At 39.5% G+C, this 23,266-nt stretch overlaps 1 protein-coding gene across 2 annotated transcripts; it reads left to right on the forward strand.

Moving 5' to 3' along the window:
• Positions 1-390: 390 nt before the first annotated feature.
• Positions 391-21,940, forward strand: LOC111859745 (oxysterol-binding protein-related protein 6-like). Of its 2 annotated transcripts, none has more exons than XM_023842714.2 (22): positions 391-713; positions 8,803-8,920; positions 9,880-10,020; positions 10,100-10,153; positions 10,290-10,403; positions 10,672-10,848; positions 10,935-11,049; positions 11,202-11,317; positions 12,690-12,764; positions 13,251-13,401; positions 13,503-13,636; positions 14,075-14,167; positions 14,305-14,473; positions 14,598-14,884; positions 15,649-15,786; positions 17,775-17,838; positions 17,929-18,007; positions 18,153-18,297; positions 18,714-18,864; positions 19,642-19,768; positions 20,260-20,382; positions 21,055-21,940. In XM_023842714.2, the coding sequence occupies exons 2-22, from the start codon at positions 8,834-8,836 to the stop codon at positions 21,161-21,163; spliced, it is 2,649 nt and encodes an 882-aa protein (XP_023698482.2). In that variant the 5' UTR covers positions 391-713; positions 8,803-8,833; the 3' UTR covers positions 21,164-21,940. The 2 variants fall into 2 exon arrangements, with proteins under 2 accessions (XP_023698482.2, XP_023698485.2); XM_023842717.2 differs by having other exon boundaries at positions 392-713; positions 13,329-13,401.
• Positions 21,941-23,266: the final 1,326 nt, after the last annotated feature.

Genomic DNA, 23,266 nt, shown 5'->3' on the forward strand with positions numbered 1-23,266 from the left:
GACAGATCCCCATTTTTTCCCAATTTTTTGGAATCGGGGTGGCAAATCTGAAGAGTTTTACAGAATGATGTTGTGAGGGAGCAGGTTTATTTAGTGTCATCAAGTGACTGATTTGTATTGTTTTGTTGTGTCGTACCACCAGCAGCATGTGCATTCTGAAATAGCTCTGTCCCCTGTGAAAGATGAAAGAACCTGATGAGCAGGTGCTTTCAGCAGGGCATAGATACCATTTATAGCTACCCAAACACAGAGAATGCCAACCATAGTTTAGATAGCTGAGATCCTGTTCATTTCCCAGTGACACTCAGGAAGGAAGTATAAATTTAATTCTCTGCATACTTGTTTAGGGAGTGGTTGACCAATTCTTGACAGCAAACTCTATAAATTATTCTGAAGCAAGCTGAACGTTCATTTTTCTCCACATAGGAAAATTTACTGAGACGTATTAGTATGGTAAACTGATGAAAATGTTCCTTTACTGGCTTTTGATTTTTCTAATCAGGATCCTGTCAATTAGGAAGAATTAGGTATTTAACTGAGACAACAAGCCGGGCAACGCGGTATAGGTCGTATGCCGATACCGGCGTACCTGAGTGGGAGGTGAGATTCTCCAGGATTCTGTGACGCAACTTCGAAATTTGACAAATGGGGGAAAGAAACGAGTAGTTTCAATAGCAGCCAAAGCTATTCGAGAGTTGGCTACTCAACGGAAGGTAAGCATCAGTGAGATTTCTGTCGTAAGAACAGACGGTTTTTTATTTATTTATTTCGTGTTTTGATGATAATACAATACGACTATTTGCACTTTGCTTTGGTTCGATGACCGCATTGACCGGTTCAGTGAATGCTTAATTAACATTTTCCAGTGATTATTGTAAGTCTGGCACACCAGCATTGCATGAAATTAATGGTGGCTTACCTGTTTTCCAATAAATATAGGTAGTCTAAAAAGTTTACAAGCAGATAGTTTAAAATGGTCTAGTTTTAAACCTTTTGCTTCTTAAACTTATTTGAATTACTTTTTTGCTTCAGAATCATTTCTTTTTCTTTTTTCTTAAATCAGTCTTTTTACTGTTAAATAGGTGAGGTTGGCGTTGAATGAATTCCAGAAAATAACTCGTTTCCTTCAGAAACGTTTGTTTTTCCTGTTATACAGGTACGCATTCTGGCCACCTACTGCCGAGTAAGAACAATGCTTAGTTGCATCGCTATCCAAAAAAGTGTTTTGCATAGTCATTACAGAATTGTGCAGCAAAGGAATTGCGATTTTATTGATCAGTCACCGGGCAAGGTGAACTCGGGTGTGCTTTACAGTTTTAAATGTTATCAAGCTTGATCACACCGCGTCATAGAGAAGCGGTGTGAGTTTGTTCCCCCACGAATTTTTGGGTGGAAGAAATGAAAGGCTGCGTTTCATTAAGTTGTTTCGAAGTACGACGATTGTAAATTACTATTTATGCTTGGGTATAATATGATTCTTTCAGTCATTTGCTTTTACTTCCCGTTTTTATCACATCAGTGGAAATCTGGTTTCACCTGTCGGCATGTGCATTGGTTTATAGTTTAATATGTGGAAGTGTTTTATACGTACACGTTTATGTCTAGAAATCTTAATCCCTCCTTTTAGCAGGATGGCTGGAGATAACGAAAGCTATACGGTAAAGTTTATTCCCGTAATATCTCGAAGTAAGCTGTTTTGCTAACATTTCAATTTCCCTTTTCTCTGAAAATTCTATATTAAATAAAATACCTCGAAAGAGCCTGCTAAAGCAATGACTGTTATAAACCTGACAAGCAGGTTTATAACATTTTAACAATGTCATGCTTTGTTTGGAGGAGAGAAGTACTCTTTGGTACAAAGCCTAAGATTAAAACTGAAGGGATACAGGTAGGCCTATCGGTCGACTTGCGTTCGCATTTGGGACCGGGACCACCGGACGCAAGGCAGACCTGACCCGAAAGGTAATAGCCTATACAAATAATGTAAATATAACATCAAACTATTATAATTTTCGATGCACCCTTTAACGTCGTACTACATCAGCTTTCAGGCGTTTCGGTCATTTACCATGGATTAGTGTTGTGCGGGTCGCCTTTTTTTTTTTTTTTAAACACCTGCCCCAAACCGACCCGTCAGGAGATCCAAACCGCCCCGCCCAACCCGCAAAAATACGCGTGAATGACCCGACCCGAGGGAAAACTTAAAAAAAAAAACAAAAAAAACAGTGAGTCTGTATTGCCATGGAACCTACCAAAGAAGTGTCATTTGTGACACTGTAACCCATAGATGACATAGATTTGTGCTAGATTAGCATTGGACAGGGTTCCCCCAGTAATGGCAAAATAAATTTCCATGACTTTTCCAAAACTTTCAGTACCACAAGAAAACTTTCAAAAACCCACAAGTTTGTTTTGATTTGATGATCATGCAGTTTCACATAGTAATTGTCCTGCCCAGATCATCCGCTCCTTCCGTGTGCCACGCCCCCTCATTAACCTCGTGTTGGATTCCCGTGTGACCAGCTGTTTCTGGTTGTTGTCATTAGTTCTCTGTATTTAGTCCGCGTTTCAGTTTTTCCCCAGTCCGGTCATTGTAATATCACTGCATGTTTTCTTACCTGCCCCCCCCCACTTTTTTTTATTTATTAAAAAAAAAAACGTGTTCCCCGATTTCCTGACTGCCGCTCCTCTGTCTCCGCTCCGCGTCCCGCATACTGCACGACAGTAATACTACAATTTTCGGTACGATAGGCAATCAGTTTACCTAATAAACAAAGATGGTGGACAACTTTCGACAATGTGCAAATAGCGTTCAATTATTAAGAAAATTAATCCCAATTTTAAAATACGTTAATAGGCTATATGTACCTTATGATTGGTAGAGGCAAACGGAGTCAAAAACGGGAAGCTGTGATAAATTTTAAATATGTGCAAATAAATAAATAAAACCATAACTGGAATAGCGAGCAAAAAAATACGCGAAATCTGCGCGGAAACGGATGTTTACCAAGGTAGTTAACTATTGACTTCCACTTGTACATTTCTGTTAGCTCGTTGCGGAACGAAGCGGGAAACAAAAATGAACAAGGCTAGTTTCCATAACTCTTCCACTCCCATCAAATAATTCCAAAACTTATCCAGGGCCTGGAAAAAAATTATTTAAAAATTCCAAAACTTTTCCAGGTTTTCCATGACCGCGGGTACCCTAATTGAAGATGACAATTTTATGCAAGATTAACTGTGTACCAAGCAACAACAAAGAAACCGAAATATCGATTTTTACGTCGTTATTTATTGAAGGGTTGCGGAAAATTGCATGAAAGACATCTCTCTCGCACACCCACAAACACACACAAGCGCGCATGTATGCATGCAAAACACACTAGTTGTCAAAACTGTAACATCAGATCTGAGAACTCTATCAGATTTGAATGAACATCTTGTCCGACATCAACGTCAGAGGCGTGTTTCCGACGGTAAGTGACGCCCTTTTGTGACGTTTTCATCCGAGTTCCGACTTGGAGAGAAATAATCGAACACACCATTATCCTACAAATTTAAAAGTCCAAAATTGAAAAATTTCAACGACCCCGTTTACAGCACGTTTTGATTGATAATGAAATGCGTTTTGTAACCTTTTGACCCGCCGGCCTGCACCCACAATATTTTAAAAATGTCTGCCCTAAAACTGCCCGCACCTGCGGGTCACGGGTCGACCCGCGCATCACTACCATGGACGTTACTCAATAGGACGCAAGTAGATAGATACTTGTTTGTGAAAGCTGGCTGTTAGATTTAGAAAGTGGCTTAATGTAGAGTACCCACTGCGGTAAATGTGTGCAGGTTATATATAGGTGTATTTCTGAGGGCATCCCATTGATTTAAATTTTAATGTAGAAATGTGTTAACCACATTTTACATATCCAGGACTGCTTAGTCATTTCAAGTGTGCATTTTAAGAATTTTTAAAATATTGTAGCATTGTGCTTGTTGTTTCATAGTTTAGGCCTATTATTTTTTCTTAAAAAACTTTCCTTGAAAGTTTAGTCGAGACATTACCTGGGGAGGAGTAGCAGATGTACCTATGAAAAGCACATTTATGTAGCATGCTGTTCTATTCAAAGTGACTTAAAAGTGAGGCAGATAAAATATTTCAATATGATGATAACCAGATGTTGAGTTTATATATAAAGTTGAACACATTGAAATGGCATGAGGTGTCAGGGTTGCACCTGCAAGATGGATTTCAAGACCAGAGCAGCATGTTTTGACTGCAGAAAATGCAATAGAAGTTGGTTGTGCTTGTGTCCTTGTTTTGCATACAAATGTAACTGCTAACTTCTGTTCATAACAAATATAGCCTAATGGCAAGGTTAGTAGGCCTGTCACGATAATTGTTATGGAATAGTTGCACAATATATGGACACAACCTAGATATATTTTTCTGACCTCTATTGGTAAATTTACATAAGAATGAATGCCCCCAACATTTTGGTCAGTCACACTGCTTCTGCCCCCTCCTCAGCTCCCTGTATAGCAAACACTGCAACGCAGTGCCAAACCACAGTCCTGAATTGACAGTCCTCTTAATTAACGTTTATGAAGTGTGGTACGCAAGACAGGGTTATAATCGTTAACAAAAGCATTTCCATAAACCTAAATAAAAAAATACAGCTAAATGACAATTGGAAATATTGGTTCCACAATCAACTGAGGGAAAATAGAAACAAACGTCAAGAACTTCTTGCTACCTTTTTAAAATACTGTATAGCTTAAGTAATGATTTGTCTTTGGTTCTCTCCTACAATGAACTTGAACAATAGAAACAGCCAAATGCACTACATAGTGACATTTTGTAGGAACCCCACAACGTTTTCCATCTATAGAAATAAAATAACTATAATCTAAAGTAAAATATAACAACTAAATAGTTGCATCTTTAAACTGAACTACAACTAAAGCTGAACTAGATTTCAAATAAAAATAAAAACTTAAAAAAATCAATAGTAACAGTGACTCATAACACGTTTGTACTGCAACACCATATACCCATGTATTTTGAGTTTGTAGCCATGTGGCAGTCTTTAGGCGTAATTTTGTGTCGAGGAATCCTATAAATGCCATTATTTCTGGACTTTCTCAGTCAACCATTCTTCAAATCTATCCATTTTTATCATTCCTGAGCGAAGTCTCCGCAAAACTGGGTGCATGTATTATTGGCTGTAACGTAAAGAATGTGAAACTATACATAATGTGATTTTTGTAGGGATGCACCGATTGCAGTTTTCTTGGCCGATTCCGATTGCCGATTATTTTTTATTTTTTTTGGTATGTGCGATCAGCCGATACCGATTTTTGCCCTGAGAACAGCAAATGCATACAAAAATCACATTTTCTTCACCTCAACTTTTCACAACAAACTCTTATTAAACTTTACAAATCCAAATAAATTAAACTAATACAAACAAACCCCAACTACAACTAAACAATATATTCTTTAAAATAATAGGTGCAGCAAGTAAACGTGTGTGACATGACACTAGATTAAACAACTCCGGTAGCTCGACGTCCGAAAAGTAACGCCTACTCGGTATTTTGGGCTGAAGTAATTTACCAGATTTCTGAAGCCTCTATCCTCAACTACAGAAAACGGCTGGTCATCCAGTGCCATAATTTTCCTCGTAATTTTTTGCTTTCTTCACTGCTTATACCAACGAAAGAGAGCACAGACTGCTGGCTCTTAGATGGCTTCGAACATGCTTTGCTAGCAGTTTCGCTTTGCTAGCTTGTTCAAACTGAGCGACATGTTTTTAAATGTCTAATTAAATTTGTTGTGTTAAATGTCTTTGTGTGTACCCCACGGTGTACCTGGTCCTTACAATAGCTGCAGATAGCGAATTTTGCGTTCGCTTGGCTGACGCTGAAGAATTTCCAAATTACGGACATTTTTGCGTGTCTGAAAGTGCGCGCGACTGCGCATATGATTTATTGTGCATGCAAGACCGGTTTGTAATCGGAAATACGTGAGGCTGATAGGCCGATCACCTATCATGCTGAAAATCGGCCCATTCCGATCGATCGGTGCCCCCCTAGATTTTTGTTAACACAAGCAGAGTGTCCATCTTCTGTATGCAGGTTTGTCTCTACTTGGATTTGTTTTGTTTAAAATTTCTTGACATTCCAAAATAAATATCCTTTGTTAGAATATTCTTAATTAAAAGTTCGTTGTTTTGAAAGGCTGTACTTGCATTATTATGCTATTACACAAGCGGCATAAAATGATCTTAAAATGACACAAAAGCAGTAGTTATTATGACAGGCCTAAAGATTAGAAAAAAGTTTGGTAATTTAGCGTCTGTCGGTGGAGGGCTTCACATATCCAGGATTGTGGGTTTCCAACCTCCAGATCTATGTGAGGAGTTTGTATGTTCTCCATTTGTGCATCTTTATTCTGGGTTTCCTAACATGTCTAACATGCAATTAGGCTAATTAGCAGGGATGCACGTAACTGGTACAAGTACACATCTCACCGTAAAATGAGGTATACGAGTGGCAGTTCCTTGTCATAACTGGGCAAATGCATCCTTATTTTGTGCATTTGTGCTGTTATGACAAATTACCACACATTGCTTTATATGGTATGTATACTTGCATACCAATTATGTGCATCCCTGCTAATTAGCATCTCTGAATTGCTCTTTGGGTACCAGTGTGTGTGGGTGACACATGCCCTATAATGCACTGGTATCCCATTCATGGTGTTCCCTGTTTTGAGTTATCGGGCTGGACTCCATGTTTTCCATGACCACCTATAGCATAGCTGTTATGGAAAATATGCAGGTGAATAGGTAAACGGTGTGTGTATATACAATGGTGCTTGGAGTGATGTAAAGGAACAGTGTTTTTATTCATTTTTTCCCCCTCTTTTATTTAAATGTTTTTAAGTGCATTACAATTTGAAGTTCATACACCTTTTTCCTATGTGTGCTTGCTGTATTGTACACAGAATTTAATTTTATTTTTTTGACATTCACACCTGGGCTGTCTCATGTACAGGAACACTGATATTAAACAGATGTAAAGATAAAGCTCCTTACTGAATCGGCAAACATTTTTGCATTGTATTTGTCAATGTTATTTCACTAATGATCAAGCATTTTAAATGTAAAATATATTTGTCAGTATAACCTGGCCTCTAATTAGTTACACATTGCTTAATGAACACTGGCCAAACACTACTTTTGAATGTCTAAGGTTTTGTCAGCTGAGAATGTTTTTGAAATTTCAAACATGGGTAGACTGGCAAAATATTCTAATCACACTTCACTGACTGAAGTGTTTTCCCTGATTTATAATTCTACATAAAAGAACCTATGAGGACAAAGCAGTAACAGCACATGGTAAAATGCATTTGATGAAATTTACTGTAGTTTGCTTTAAGTTGCGTGATAGAAATGCAAAGTCTTATCTTGCAGGCTACTGAAATGTAACATTACTAAAACTGACATTTAATATTGGAAAAATAGTAGTCACCAAGTACCTATCATCATCTTTTCATTTACTTGCTTTTCTTTGTATTTGTGATGCATCTCATGCTGTTAAGCCCAATGGAAATGCTGTACTATATGGTTAGGTGTAGATGTATACCTAAATGAGGACACTGCATGCTTAAATCAATTTTTGGCTTAAATCAATTTTGGGCTGCCATCACATCCTGGGAGTCCCTTCCCTTATGTGCCATTGTCTGGGATGGGCCCTTAGATAAGTGATGTGGATGGATGCTTTGAATAAGTTTCTGCAGAAAGATGCCAGAAGTTACCTTGGGACCTGGCAGCAAAAACTCAAGTTCAGAATTTGACTAGTGCACCACAGGGCAAGCCATGCGTACAATATGTTAAGTATCTTAAATTAGTGTCTGTGAAAGTTGGTGTAATCTTTATTCCATTGTAACTGTTGGTCATATTTTTGTCATAACTGGTGCATTACATCAGTAATCTGTAACATCTCTGCATTCCACACTCTGTTCTGGGACCATGAGTCATAAATGTAATTCCTCTAACTTTGTCGTCCTTTCTGTTGTGGATGAAACAAAGGTGCAAAATAACTTGGCAAGTTAGTAGCTTGATTGACATACATCACTAAGTTGCTCTGTTGCATTCTTGTAGCAGAGCTAAAACAGGTTTGATCACTATCTTGTTTGTTCATCACTGCATTGGTCACATGGAGGTAACTCAAGTGCATTCAGGCTACTTGTACAAGTCATTTGGAACCAGTATGAGAGCCACATCTTTGGTTTATGAAATGGTACTTCACAGTCACTATTGTGACAAAATTAGGAGTTAAAATCCGTTGTGTTTGGGTGGAAAAAATTATTGGTAGCCTCTTTCTTAAACTGTAGTTTACAATGCAAACATGTATTCTTCAAATTGGATAATCCTTTACTTTGCATTGCATCTTTCTTTTAACTTTAAATCTCTATTTGATCAACTTATTTCCACCAACATCATGACTTGGAAGGCAAGGGGATTATTCCAATTAAGTCAGTTTTTGCTTTGACTCCAGGGGTAATCTGCCTACTATTAATTTACTGCTAGCAAAATGGAATATTACTTACAACTCAGAAGATATATATTTAATTTTCATAACTTAAATGTCTAAGACAACCGGTACACATTTTTAACAGCTGAACTTCTATGCTGTAGCTTTCTGTACTGTAGTTGTAGCAACTTCTTCTATTTGCACCTTTTGGTGATAAATGTGCCACATCTCCTAATACTCTTTGATGCTATGTTTTGGATTTAGGCAGAGCACGTTCACCAGCAGCCAGGCAGACATGAGTGGCCTGGAAAAGTCCCCTCCTGTGAGCGGTAAGCCCACCCACTCCAGGAACAGTAGCCACTCATCCCGCCACTCCCACCAGGTAAGGACCACAGTTTTGTGGTGGTAAATTCAACCAGGGAAATGAATCCTGCTTTCCTTATCACTCTTGTATCTTATGTTACTTCAGCATTAGTTCAAATACAAGAACTCGTGGCCATAGGTGGAAATTAGCGGGAGAACATTTCAAACTGGATTTAAGGAAGCACTTCTTTACACAGCGTGTAGTCAGAGTATGGAATAGTCTTCCTGATAACATAGTGCAAGCTGAATCCTTGGGTTCCTTTAAATCAGAGCTAGATAAGATTTTAACAACTCTGAGCTATTAGTTAAGTTCTCCCCAAGCGAGCTCGATGGGCCAAATGGCCTCCTCTCGTTTGTATAGTTCTTATGTTTTCTATGCCTTTTTATTTCCCAGTGTAAGTTTCACTTTCATATGAAACAGTTGTCACTGTACTGCTCTTGGTTAGATTTGTATTGGAAAATGTTATGTTGAATTTAGTCATTGAGGTTGTGTGTAGGTGTGGTGTTTTGAGAGGTGTGCGAATGCAGCGTCTAAAGCTCTCCTTATGTAGTGACTGGCATACAGTATGTCCACAATTTTCTGACTAAAGGGAATGTGTGTGTGTGTGCCCGTTGACTTAACTAATCTTTATTACATTTTTTTAGCATGCATTTAGTATAAAATGCAATTAAAACTGCTAACCATATTATAAATACTGGTTAGTAAACCCTATTTGCTAAACGAGTTACATTTTTAACGATGGGTAGCAATGTGGCAGTTTTTCAATAAGCAGATATTGGAGCATCGGCGCAGCCAATGTAATAACTGCCACTAACGTGAATATTTCTGTTCTTAATGCAATAAAAGTTAACTTGCCAATAAAATGTGAATCAAAAACATATTACATTATGCACAAAAAGTTATTACATTACTGGCTGCTGCAAGCCATTCATATAAAGGTGAGCTGGCTTTAAGGCTAACTGAGGCTTCCTTCACAGAACTCTCGCCATTGGGAAGTAGTGGAGGATATTGCAAGTGTGAGTGCAGGGGTGGAGTCTTTGCACGATGTGACTATTCCAGGCTTGTGTGAGGGTTTCCTCATGAAGAAGAAGAAGTGGCCCCTCACTGGCTGGCATAAGGTGGGCGCTGTGGTGCAGCAGACAAAACACACATTTGGTAGCTGTGCTGTGTGCTTGAGCTCATTTGATTTCATTTCAGAGGTATTTTGTGTTGGAGCAAGGGATCCTTCGATATGCCAAAACTCAACAAGATGTAAGTACTTAAATGTTGCCAAATTCTCCCCATAATTTGATCTATGGGCTATTTTTATCATTTGGCATTCATTATGTTCAATATTTACATGCTGTCTCTGCCTCCTCAAAAACTGAGTCTCCTACCTTTTCCCCAGATTTGTAAAGGGAAGCTGCATGGCTCTTTAGATGTCAGCCTAGCAGTGATGTCTGTGAACAAGAAATCCAAACGGATTGACTTGGATGCAGGGGATAATCTGTATCACATGAAGGTATTCTATTTATTAAGAAGTTAATCATCTTGGTGCCTTTTGAGGGAAAGGGTCTTGTTTTCCAAATTGCATTGTATGATGTTCAGATGAACTGGTCTAAAATTTGGGTTTTGATGTACTTGCAAGTATGTTTGCTTTAAATATGCGATTCTGAAAAATGTACTTAAATGTGAGACAGGTTATTGTGGGACACTTCCTATGTAGATTTGCATATGAAATATCAGGGTTGTAACAGTGTAGGATTTTAAACTCTATCCTTTGCCCACAGGCAAAAAGCCATGAAATCTTTTATATTTGGGTGACCAAGCTTTGTGCTCATCGAATTTTCAAAAAGAATGAAGCTGTGCGTATGCACCATGGCGTGCTGCGGGCTCTCTCAGTAGGTAGTAGTGGTCTCCCAACAATAGCTTGCCTTGCCCATCGAAACCAGGCCCTGCCAGATATGGTGAGTCTATATTTTTTAAAAAGGTGTATGGTCTCCCTTTAATAAGCTATGTTGTGTAACACCTTCCTTTGCCTTTTCCTGCTCAGTACCAGGGCAGCACATCTGGAGAAGCACCCCTTAAAGAAGACTATCCAACGGACCTAACCAGCAAAGTGTCATCCTGGCTGGAGCAGAATCATGAAGTTGGCTACTGCACTCAGGGTACTAGAACCGCAGATTTTGTTTTTTAAGCTTAACTACATTTTTGTGTGGTGTCTAGCTGGTTCCTGGGTTAAGGTTGACCTTGTATTTCAGTTCTCCCATGTTGAATTTCAAATTGGACTCAAACAAGCATGTGAACTCTACTCCCGCAGAGCTCACTCAGTGTCAGCTGGACTTGGTGGAGCTGAACCAGTTGGTCCAAAAGTTAAATCTTCTGCAGTCCTGGCCTGTTACTGACAATGACTTAGAACGTCGCATTAGTATGCAGGTGAGCTTACTGGAGTCTGGCACTGACCCTGATTGGGAATATCTGACAACCATTTTCATCCATCCATCCATTTTCCAGCTACTTATCTTGCACAGGGTATTGCAGACAAGGGATGTAAGGCAGGGTTACACCAGGGATAATAAACTTGTACACTTCAGAGCACATAATGACCCATAATGTGTGATTGTGTCCCATAATGCACACACAATCATGCAAAAAAAAAATTTAATTTAATCTCAATTAGGAATTTTAAGAGCCATCCATTGGGCTGCATTTGCTATATAATGTGTGGTTCTAAAAATCTTTTTGGTGCTTGCATTTGGGTCTAGTTGCCACCTGTCCTGTATCGAAAAAGTAAAATACTGTCTCCCGTTTTGAGCCAATATGGGATGTGATTTGTCCTGTATTTTGCAATTAGCCCCCCCCAGCTCAGGAACTCAGGGAAAGCATCCCATATTTTAGATTTAAATTTCTGTTGTCTGTGGCTGTAAGCACTTGCATTCTGTGTGTTCTGCTGGATAGCAGTGCTTCAAGTGGTGAAATGGGTTTGCAGTATTTTCAGTTTTGTTTGGCACTAGTTTTCAGCAGAGTTTCACACACAGCACAAGTCTATTGTGCTTGACATTACATTGCAAAGGCACCACCACACCAACGTCTCTCTCGCCTTGTTTATCCACAGATCTCCTTTTTTAAATGCCAAAGTGGCTGCTGAGCTTTCACTTTCTTTGCTGACGCTAGTAGTTTCCTCTGAGGGAGTCTCGCTGTGGTATCACTAAAACAATAGCATGTGGTGCTCCGCTAACTCAACCTTGCAGTACGTTAATTGGCAGCATTTAAGTGAGCACACACTGTCCATTAGGTGTTGCCAGGGCCGCATTAAGTGCCCCTGGGTAACAGCATTAATGTTATACCAGAAAGAAATGGAGCTAATCGGTGGCTCACAGAATTCAGAAACACAATCTAGTGTTTGTTTGTCAATAAGTGCCAAATTAAAAGGACAATATGTAATCGAATACACTGACCATTAAATCGCATTGAATTGTTAGACATTCATGAATGGGACCCGGAGGGTGGGGTTATGGGGGGGGGGTTGCTGTGCTAGGTGTCCCTGGGCACATACCCAAATGGCCATATGGTTAATCCATGCGAGGGTATTGCTATGGTGCCAAAAGGCTAGCATGCAAATCATTTTTTCAGTGTGTCAACGATTAGTTTTTACGATTCTTGTGTCCCCAACCCCCCGGATTGCAACCCATCCCGCAATGGGGTCATAACCCCCAGGGTAAAAATCATTGATCAGCTGATCTTGAATTATATGGAATTGATTTGGTTTGTTTTAGGCCTGGTTGATGTTTGCTGCATCTCATTTCAGAATCTTACTCTAGAGAAGCCCAAGAAGAAATCTGGCAAGATTTGGGGCCACACTCGCACCCTGTCTGGAGTAGAGGCAAGTCTCCACATAATTGGGTACTGTTAAATCAGGGGTCTCCACCCTTGTTTACAGTGAGAGCTACTTAAAGAAAATAATCTGAGGAGGTACGTGTTTTGATACAAAATTAGCCAGGGCTGGCAGCAATGATCAAGTGTCCTTCCATGCATGTCTACTTTGCAGCATGCAAAAATAAAATATAAATTTTTTGTTTTTCTTACCAATGAAGGGCATTTTATCTACCCTGGATCGTTCTCCTCAGTGTGTGTTAGTGTACATATATAATATACATACACACACCCATACATACATACATACATACATACATACATACATACATACATACATACATACATACATACATACATACATACATACATACATACATACATACATACATACATACATACATACATACATACATACATACATACATACATACATACATACATACATACATACATACATACATACATTCAGCTATAATTTTTTTCTACACCACAGTTCACCTCCAGCCATCTGAGCATTTCATCACACATGGGTGCATCAGTCCAGTCTATCCCTGACTACGTCTACTCTCAGCTGTCTACACAGAGTGCCATGTCTCCTGAGGGCAGGAAGATCCAGCAGGAAATCTGTGTTGTGTCTCAGCGACGTAAGCATGAATATCTTTCCTGAAAAATACTAGAAGGCATCAGAATCGCCAATTACATCAGTAGTACATTTTGTCTGATTCTTTTCTCCTCTTCCCTGAAGTGCATAACTCGCTCGCATCCGTGCATCAAGCCCTGGTGAGGGAGAGGGAGCGTCTCCAGCAGACCTGGGCAGGGCCGCATCTCCGAGAGGCTACATCCCACCAATTGGCCAGCCTGTGTACCACCCTCTCTGAGGTGAAGGGGTTTTTGGGGCCTGACACTTTCAAAAATGTTTACCTATTATGCATGCTCTTGTTTCCGTATTTTTGATTGTACTAGCATATGTTAAAGTAACCAGATCAGGGCACATGGAGATTCTTTTCCAATATGAGATGTACATCGAAAACAATGAAAGGGTTTTTAACATGAGTCTGTGGAAAGCAAGGAATTGTAAACAATGCTTGAATTCCATTAGGCTCCCTCTATCCCTTCAAAGTGCTGCTTCATTATATCGCGATACCAACACGGAACCAGCTGGACCAGATAAACTGGACCATGACTCAGCTGTGTTAGTGAAAGGTCACATTCCTAGCCATTGCAGGCTTTTTTCTGAATGTGTAAAAGCTTTTTTTTTTTTTTTTAAAACCTGGATTTATCCTTTGCTGTTTGGTCTATATCTGTGTCCCTTTACAGCTAGAAGTACAGTCCCGTCTGACCAAAGTCCATTCCTTGTCCTTGTCTTCTGATTCTACCGAGGAGTCCTTCTGTACTGTACGACAGGAACAGGTGTTACCAGTTTACAGTTCATATTACATTGTAACATCACTCCATGTTGCTCCACTCTAAGTTCCTCGATATCCTTTAGTCTGTCAAGTCTGTATCACTCTTCTCATGCTTCACCCTGCATTTTTTTCCTCTTACAGCCAGCATTCTTAGGACGTCACAGGCCCCCATCTGTGGCTGATTCGATGGCAGAGTACTTTGATGCTAGTGACGTCCTCAAACGTGAAAGCTCCTCAGAAAATGAAGCTTCTGATGAGTCAGGACTAAGTGATATCACCACCAGTAACTCGGAGCCTGAGGAGAGTCATGGTTGGTAGACTCTTTCCCCCCCCCCCCGCCCCCCCGCCCCTATTCGTGTTTAACTCACTTAGCGTCCCCCACCACCATTATTTGTTTTTAGGTGTTACCATCAACTTCTGGTTTTCCCCAACAGTGGTTTCCACCCAGACCTACCGTGCCAGTGTCTCAAGTGCCCCTGAAGTGTCCATTGTCCCCGAAGACACCGGCCGCCGCACCAGCCTTCCTGCCTCCTGCCCAGACAACAGCCACATTGGGCTGATGACCATCTTGTACAATAACATTGGAAAGGACTTGTCTCGAGTGTCCATGCCAGTTGCTCTCAATGAGCCCTTGTGTCTGATGCAGAGGCTATGTGAGGAGCTAGAGTATTCAGAGCTGCTTGACACTGCCAACCACACAGAGGACCCCTATCAGAGGATGGTAATGAGATTACATTATAAATCCAGTTACAATGTGCAACACATCTGATGCAAAGCTTGTGCAGTGACAATTCACATACAAACAGTGCAAGTTAATTTTTACTTAATGTAGTACATAGTGCTGAAATTCTTATTTAAATTTTTCAGTTTAATTTCTACCATGTACAGAATAATTACATGGTTTATCCAAATTCTGATTTAAATTTCAGGCTTCTAGCATAGCAGTAAAGGTCAGTTAGTGTGGAGTTTTGTTAATGTTAGTAATGGTATTTAAAGGCATAAGGCAGGCATGCACTCTGGATGGGATAGAGTCATGTACAAGGCCAAATGTCTGGCTTGATACACTTTTATTTGGGCAGTACTCATTTCTTTACTCGTACCACTTCCAGTTGTCTCTTAAGCCAGTTCATCCCCTGATTTCTGTAAATGAAATCATTGGGGGAAAAAAATGTGACTGATACTAGAAGAGTACAGTGCCCTAGCAGCTCCAAGGCTGTGGGCATAATTGGATGTTTGTTCTGTTTTTTTTTTTTTTTTTTTTTTTTTTTTTGAGGATGGATGGATTAAAAAAAAAATAATAATTCATGCAAGCTGCCATGTCTTGCCTTTCCACATTGAGGGATATCCCATTTTAAGACTACATATCGTAAATATGAACGTTGAGTGTGACTAAATTTATGCAGCACCTTTTGAGATCTACTACTTGGTGAAATAATGTTCTGAGTGGTGAAATATTGCTGAATGTTCTGTCTGCTTGCTTGTCAGGTCTATGTTGCTGCATTTGCTATCTCTGGCTATGCCTGGGCACGCTATCGCAACCGCTACAAGCCCTTCAACCCTGTGCTTGGGGAGACTTTTGAATGTGTGCGTGAAGACCGAGGTTTTTGCTACATCAGTGAGCAGGTGAGCACTTTTGAAATCAAAGCATTTTTACTTTGAATTTCCTTGTACTGTTTGGAGTGTCATGTTCTTCCCACCTTGCGTTGGCTGTCTCTTGCTCACCCAAGGCATACAGATATGGGGAAATGGAATCTTTGAAGTGGTGTGTATCTGTGTGTGTGATGGACTTGCATTCAGTGTAGTGCACCCCTCTCTTTTACTCCATTCAGTCTGGCATGGTCTCCAGACCCCTGGTTCTTTTCTCCTTTAGGCGTGGTTACCATTTTTCTGCCCCCCCTGAATCTGCCAGGGTATCCATGTCCCTACTACACTCCTGGATGGGATCTCGTTCAATTGCAGGATGTATGATGTATGCACACAGTGGATGTTGAAGAGTAGATGTTGCAACACTCATTGGCCTTAAAATGAAAGCTTACTCTTTCGGCTTCCTGGATCAATGACTTTGTCCGTAATCGCAGGCATTCCTCTCGGAAAGCTGAATAGTTGAAGTCCTCTAATGTGGAGGTTCATCTCTCTCATTTAAAGGAATTAATTGCTCACTTCATTTAATTCTGTGGTCAGGGATGCTAGAACAGCTTTCTTTTTCAACCCTATTTTGACTAACAGGCGAAATTCCTAAGTGTAAATTGACACACTTCATAATATTGTCTTACTGGCTCCCGCTAATATTCAGGTTTTTTCGAACAGTGATTGTGATAACCTACTTAAGCATTTTGTTGGTAGGGTTAGTGATGTCAGGGCTAATATAATTCCGGCTTCATGTTTCAATCACATTACTATACACATTACTCTTAATGTTTATGTTGGTCTTTCATCTTTCTGCCTTGATTAGAAAAATGAAACCCTCATGTCATCCTGATTTATGTACATTATTACTGTTAAAAGCTTTTGACTATTACGCACATTATAAATTGCTTCTTGAGGTCTGGCATTGTTTCATCGCATTTTAAGCTTGCAATAATTCAGGTGAAGAAACTAAACTAGATTTAGTGTGTTTCCTAACACTCATGCAGATGATATTCAGCTATACATTTCATTTAAACCTAATCAAATCAAAGCATCCATTCTGGTTGACTGCTTGCCACAGTTTAAAAAGTGGCTCTGCAATAATTGCCTGCAGTTGGATTCAGGAAAGACTGGGGTCCTAATTTTTGCACCCCTAACCTTCACTGCAAGATTAACCTTGCTTTTGTGTCTCCAGCTACCTAATCGAGATTGCGTTATATGTGGGTCATCGATTAGTCTAAGCCTAGATTTATATGTAAGATCAGTTACCCGCTCATGTTTCTTTTGTTTAAGAAACACTTCTAAACTGAGGACTGTCATTTCAAAATCAGAATTGGAGCTTCATGCTTTTCTCTTTGGATCTTGATTACTGTAATGCTTTCTACGTGTCTAACCAAAATTTCGCACTCTTGGCTACAGTTGGTTCAAAATACACCGGCTAAGCTATTAACTCGATCTAGCTGCAGAGCACACGTTACTCGCATTTTGCATTGACTTCCGGTTGAGTATAGAATCAGTTTTCAAATTTTGGTGTTCACCTATAGAACACTGCATGGGCAAGTGCCAGAATACATTACTGGTCTCTTGCACTGCTACACAGCTTGTCTGGCACTTAGGTCTGGACTGCGCGATCTGTCATTCCATGTACCTGGCTAAAGACATGCAAGGATTACGCTTCTCAGTATGTTGTACCAAGGCTTTGGAACAGTCTCCCGCCAGCATTGCGTTCAGCCGAGGTAGTTGATTGATTAAAAAAAGCAAGAAAAGACTTTTCAAGACATTTGAATATAGTTGTAATCTTTTTCCTGTATTTGGTTATTACTGCTACTGTAGTAGTGTTACTTTTTTCCTTGTTTTGTTTCATCTTAATGGTACTCTTAAGCGTTTTAGGCTGTACAGCACTTTGACTTCTTGTCTGTGATTAGCTGCTTTATAAAGAAATGTTACTTATTTAAAAGGCCTGGTGTCTGAATTACTATTCCTAGGTTAGTCATCACCCTCCCATCTCTGCCTGCCATGCGGAGTCTGAGAACTTCAAATTTTGGCAAGGTAGGGTTCCAAAGCAGCCTGATGTACTTCCTGAAATTATAGAATTAATCTCCCCGACTGAATCACAGGTAACTAAAAATCTGTTAACAGATCAGCGATGGAAAAACAAGTTTTGGGGCAAATCCCTGGAAATTATTCCTACAGGAATGGTAAATGTCATGCTTCCAAGGTGAGTGTTGATCCCTCTGTAGATGATGTGAGTTGGAATGAGGGCAGTAATTTTAATGATGGCACCACAGGGTGTGGCAGATCTCCGCAGAAGCTTTATAAGCTTTATAGTCTTAGCTGTAGATTAAACAGTGTCTGTTTTACAGGTTTGGTGATCATTATGAGTGGAACAAAGTGGTCACCTGCATCCACAATGTGCTCAGCCAGCAGCGTTGGCTAGAGCATTATGGTGAAGTTGTAATTCGCAACACCAACAGCAATGTCTGCACTTGCAAAATCACATTTGTGAAGGTCAGTTCTTTAATGCAGCTTCAAGGCACTCAGGTCTGAAGTGTTAGTCACTGAAGAGGCTGTGAATTTAAGCTCTAACTTTTTTTCAACATTTAAAATGATTTCCAGTCAATTTCGTTTTATTTAATTACCTTTTTTGGTGATCTTTTAGCATGCCATCCTGCATACAAAGATTACCATTGGTCCCAATGATGTAATATTGAATTACATTTAGAGGGGAACTTATCATTTCCAAAAATTTTGAAGTTTTCCTTCTGTTTGTATAATATATTTGCTACATATTCAGATGGTCTATTGTAAAATTATCTGTCTGAAGTTTTGGCAAATTGTGCGTGACTTAAAAAAAATGTGAAGGAAGCATTCATTGTTGCATAGGTAATCATATTGTCTTACGCAAAACTCTTCCTGAACCACAGTCTCGCTACTGGAGCACAGACAGCAACATTAACGAGGTACAAGGACAGGTATTGAATGAGTCTGGCGAAGTGGTCCACCGTTTTGGCGGCCTCTGGCACGAGGGGATTTTTTGTGACACCTTTCCTGTGCCAAAGTGTGTTTGGAAACCTAGTAAGTACCAATTACAGGTTAAACTCTATTTAAAGGAATGTATCCTCACAATCAGGCAAGCCATCTCCCAGCCTCTCCTTTCACAAGTTGCAGCTTGGGAGATTAAGATGCCTAAACCTTTGCATATCCTGTTACATTTTGATGATCAACACAGCTACATGATGAATAAAAAAAATGTTTTACAGGGCATCTTATCAATCACTTAAATGCCTGAAAAGACTAAAATATTCTCAATAAGCTGCATGGTGCTCTGCAACATGTTTTAATGGCTCTGTTGTTAAATGCCGGAAAAAGTGGAAATTCTTTAACCTCCTGAGACCCAAGGAAAAAAGTGTCCTTCAATTGTAGGTTATTTGTCTTTTCAATTGTGAGACATCTTACAATTTAGATTTTTTTCAAATTTATTCTTATTTTAATTTTGCAGCATGTCCTCTTTAGTGCACAACAAGAATAAATGTTTCCGAACATCAGTGAAAAAATAAATGCAAAAATACAATGTCCACTACAATGGACATAAATTAATAGGTTGGATCTCAGGAGGTTAATGTTTTAAATTTACTTGAATAATTTAAATTGTTTGGGACTCATGGCTTTATCAACCATAACCACTTATCCAGTACATGGTCAGTGAGTTTGAAGTCGCTACCCATCACGGCTTAATTTTCAGATTGAATGTTTAGGTTTTTTTTGATTTTCATTGTTTTTCATTGATTCGTCATAAGTTTTAAATATCTTTCAGGATAACTTGAATATCACTTACCTGCAAATGATTTTCAGATTCCCAGCCAGAGGACCACTTTAAATACTATGGCTTCTCGCGCTTTGCCATGGAAATGAATGAGCTGATTCCTGAAATGCTGCCTTTGCTTCCTCCAACTGACAGCCGCTTCCGCCCTGATCAGAGGTAGGTGCTGTCAAATACATGAGCAGATGGAGCTGTGTAGTTCCTCAGAAGCATCCAGCCTGTTAGATTTGTGGCTACCTTCATTTCTAATAAACAATTAGAAATTTTTATTTTTTAAGAATAGAATTTTGGGTCTAGGAGGCTCGATCCACAAGCTGTAAACCAGCACTATGGTTTTACATATAACAAATACTCAATGGTTTTGGGAGTAGGTGTTAATTATCAGCCTATTGATGTAACGCAGGGTTGGCCAATCTTATCCGCAAAGGGGCCGGTGTGTATGTGGGTTTTCGCTGCAACTCCCTAATTGGGTCATGAATTAGAGGACTGAATGGCTGAAGAGTCCTCACACCTGGGTTTGAACAGCTGACCTACAGGTTATCCCAAAAACCGGCCCTTTGCGGATAAGATTGCCCACCCCTGATGTAACGTGTAGCTTCACCACGTATATGGTAGGATTTTAGATGCATACTTTTTTGTTTGCTCCAAAGGCTTCTGGAAGAGGGTATGGTAAATGAGGCAGATAAACGCAAGGATGAAGTGGAGGAGAAGCAGAGGGAACGGAGGAAACTTCTGGCCAAGAAAGGCCAGGAACATGTACCCCGATTTTTCAGGTTTGCAGCTCTCCTCTTGTCTAAGTCAACAGTTAATGTTATAATGTTAAACTGATGGGCTGAGCCTTGTAAGAAACCCTGATTTTTCTTTTGCTCTGTTTGCATAACAAATTACAATAGGTGCTTTCCCACTATAGGAAGTTTTTTTTTTTTTTTTTTTTTTAAATATTTTCAGGAACCAGCAACTACTGTCGCTTTCCCACTGCAGGAACTATGTCTGATTATAGTTTTCCTATGAAGTAGTTCAAGAAACTTTTTTTTTTTTTTTTTTGTCCTTACTCAGGACTAGGTACTTCTGGTGTGAGCACAAACTACTGGGGTGTTCCTTTAGTGAAACCCACAAGCACTGACACTACTCAGAAGTGTGGGGAAAGGAGATGAAAGTAGTGGAGCAAAAAATCCCCCCCAACTAATGTATAGTAGAATAGAACATCCTTCATTGTTTCGTCTGCAATTGTGACGATTCAACCTATGAGCTTTTGCCCCTCCCATGCTTGTTTAGCATAAAGGTCATAGTCTCTGTTGTATGGTGGGAAACGACACCAAAATGTGGCGAATCTCTGAATCGGGAACTAGGTTCCTGAACTCTGGTGGGGAAAGTGCCTAATGCAAGTTTTTTTTTTTTTTTTTTTTGCCCCCCCCCCCCCATTCAAACCCCCTTTCCCTCTCTAGGAAAGCTTTGGATTCTTCTGGCAGGGAGGTATGGATCACTAATGACACCTACTGGAAGATCCGTGAGGATCCTGGATTTACCCACACGGACAATCTGGCACTGTGGTGAACCCATCAACAGTGTACACACTGGGGACTGAAGCTAGGCGCTTGTATAATTCAAATGTCACATAAGGCATATTCATGTCTACAGGGAGGGGTGGGGAGGAGGATTCTCTAGTGTTTGCTGCATATATGAACTACTCTATTATAGAGCAGGGATTATGCTTCTCTGCACCATCAATCTTATTCATGGATGTACCTGATAGTCTCAACCTTGTAAGCCATGATGGTGTACACCCAGTGAATTTTAGGTTTTTAAATAATGCTGACTAATTTGTCATGTAAAGAATGAGAAATCCGTTATTTGTTCTACCATGATGCACTTTGAAATAGGGTCGCTCACTTGTGGTGAAGTTTATAAAATGGATGTTTATGGGTTTGTATGTTTGCTCTCTTCTCCATTGTACAGTCTTATCTTTGCCTCGGGTATTTTTACTCTGTCACTGCATTTATCCTTGCCCAATCCTGCCAAGCTCATGCTTTTACTAGGTCTAAGTGTGAGTCGTCATATTTTAAACTGCCTTCTCTGCAGATTCATTCTGTTGATACAATGATGTATTATGGATGTTTCAACAGCTGGAAAAAACCAAAATGAGATGCTGTAAATGATTGGGAACATCTCACCATGTTAGTGTAAGACTTCCTGTAAGTAAATAAAACTGATTCTAAATATTCCATAAGGTCCTTTTAGAGGCATGAGGTATGACTATGATTGCCTTGTGGTGATTTATCGTTTTTTTTTGTTTGTGTTTTTTTTAATATTAAAAATTCCATGTTTACGTGATCTTCATTTTTCATTTGACACTTGTGCACCTAAGGGTGAGTCCTGGACTTCAACTCAAATAACCTACATCAACTGAAATAATGGTCGGCTGATCAAGCAATCTTGGTGCCCCCTCTCCCCCTTTTTTTTTTAAGAAGACAAACAGGGTTGGTAAATGACCGGCGCTGAAGAATCTGTAATGTGTAACAATGGATCAAGATTGGAATGTAGGTGGAGGTGTCCCTCTGCAATATGTGTGGAGGCAACCTCTGTAGGTGCCAATGGCAAGGGGGTAATGAACGGATGAGAAAAAGCATTTGACTCTATATTCAATATTATTGATGTAACCTCACAACAGATGTGAATAGAAGAACCGTTTTAAAATGGCATCTTGTAGGGCAGCTGTGTCCTAATCCTATCCACTACAACTTTTTTTTCCTGAACTGTTTTCAGATGAATGAGGAATAAAATGTCATATCAGCTGCTATGTTTGGGTAGTTATGAGAACTTGCCATTTTGTCTCTAACTGCTCTCTAAATGTCAAAGTATATTCTAACTTAGTTTCCATGATGTCTTGGCTCAAATTTTATTTTTATTTCGAAAGATTTTTTTGAGAAGCATCTTGCAAAAAATGTAAAACCAGCTCCCAGTTTTTTTTCCCTACTTTTTTGGTCTCAACATCTAGCAAAAAATCGCATTGTCATACAAAAACTTAAACTTGTATGAAGTCTCGTCGTCTTTCATTACTCATGAATGAATTTTATTTACAATGTGTGAAATGTTAAAGCAAGTCGGGTCCCCAGGTTGTCAACTAACTTTTCCATGAAAAAAATTTGAGATGCTTGATAGTTCCAAAAGTTGCATAATTTCCAGGAATTTGCATCTGCCTTCTTGAGGTTGTGAAAGTGCCCTCAATTTTCTTTTGAGTCATGTAAAATCTGACAGGACAAGCTCATTCAGTCGTGTTACCAGAAAAGGATGTTTGTTTAAAATTTCAAATGTACATATACAGTACAACATAAGCCTCTCATATTGTGAGAGAGTGTCATGTCCTTTATCACATGACTAGTAACTGCTGCACTGATTGTAACCTTAAAACTGAGGAGTGGCTAGAGATTTAGGATACGGCCAAGTGAAATACATGCAATCTGTTGGCCGGAATAGATATTTCTAGATAGAAATACTTATTGGGTAAATAGACAGAAATGTTACATGAAGTGGTTGTTTCAGTTAGGGTTTGTCCGCATTCTGTTGGAGCAAAAAAGAAATATTGAGTGATGCTGGTGTGAGTTCTTGTTTTGAATAAAACCTTTGGTTTATGTCTGCAATTTTTCATCTATGCTAAAA

Source organism: Paramormyrops kingsleyae, chromosome 22 (assembly GCF_048594095.1).
Source record: "Paramormyrops kingsleyae isolate MSU_618 chromosome 22, PKINGS_0.4, whole genome shotgun sequence".
Lineage (NCBI taxonomy): Eukaryota > Metazoa > Chordata > Actinopteri > Osteoglossiformes > Mormyridae > Paramormyrops > Paramormyrops kingsleyae.

Excerpts from the sequence above, each read along its gene's own strand:
- LOC111859745 (XM_023842714.2), top strand. The coding sequence starts at position 8,834 with ATGAGTGGCCTGGAAAAGTCCCCTCCTGTGAGCGGTAAGCCCACCCAC. Across the intron at positions 10,849-10,934 it reads ACCAGGCCCTGCCAGATATG|TACCAGGGCAGCACATCTGG; the intron begins GTGAGTCTATAT and ends TTTCCTGCTCAG. Across the intron at positions 11,050-11,201 it reads AGTTGGCTACTGCACTCAGG|AGCTCACTCAGTGTCAGCTG; the intron begins GTACTAGAACCG and ends CTACTCCCGCAG.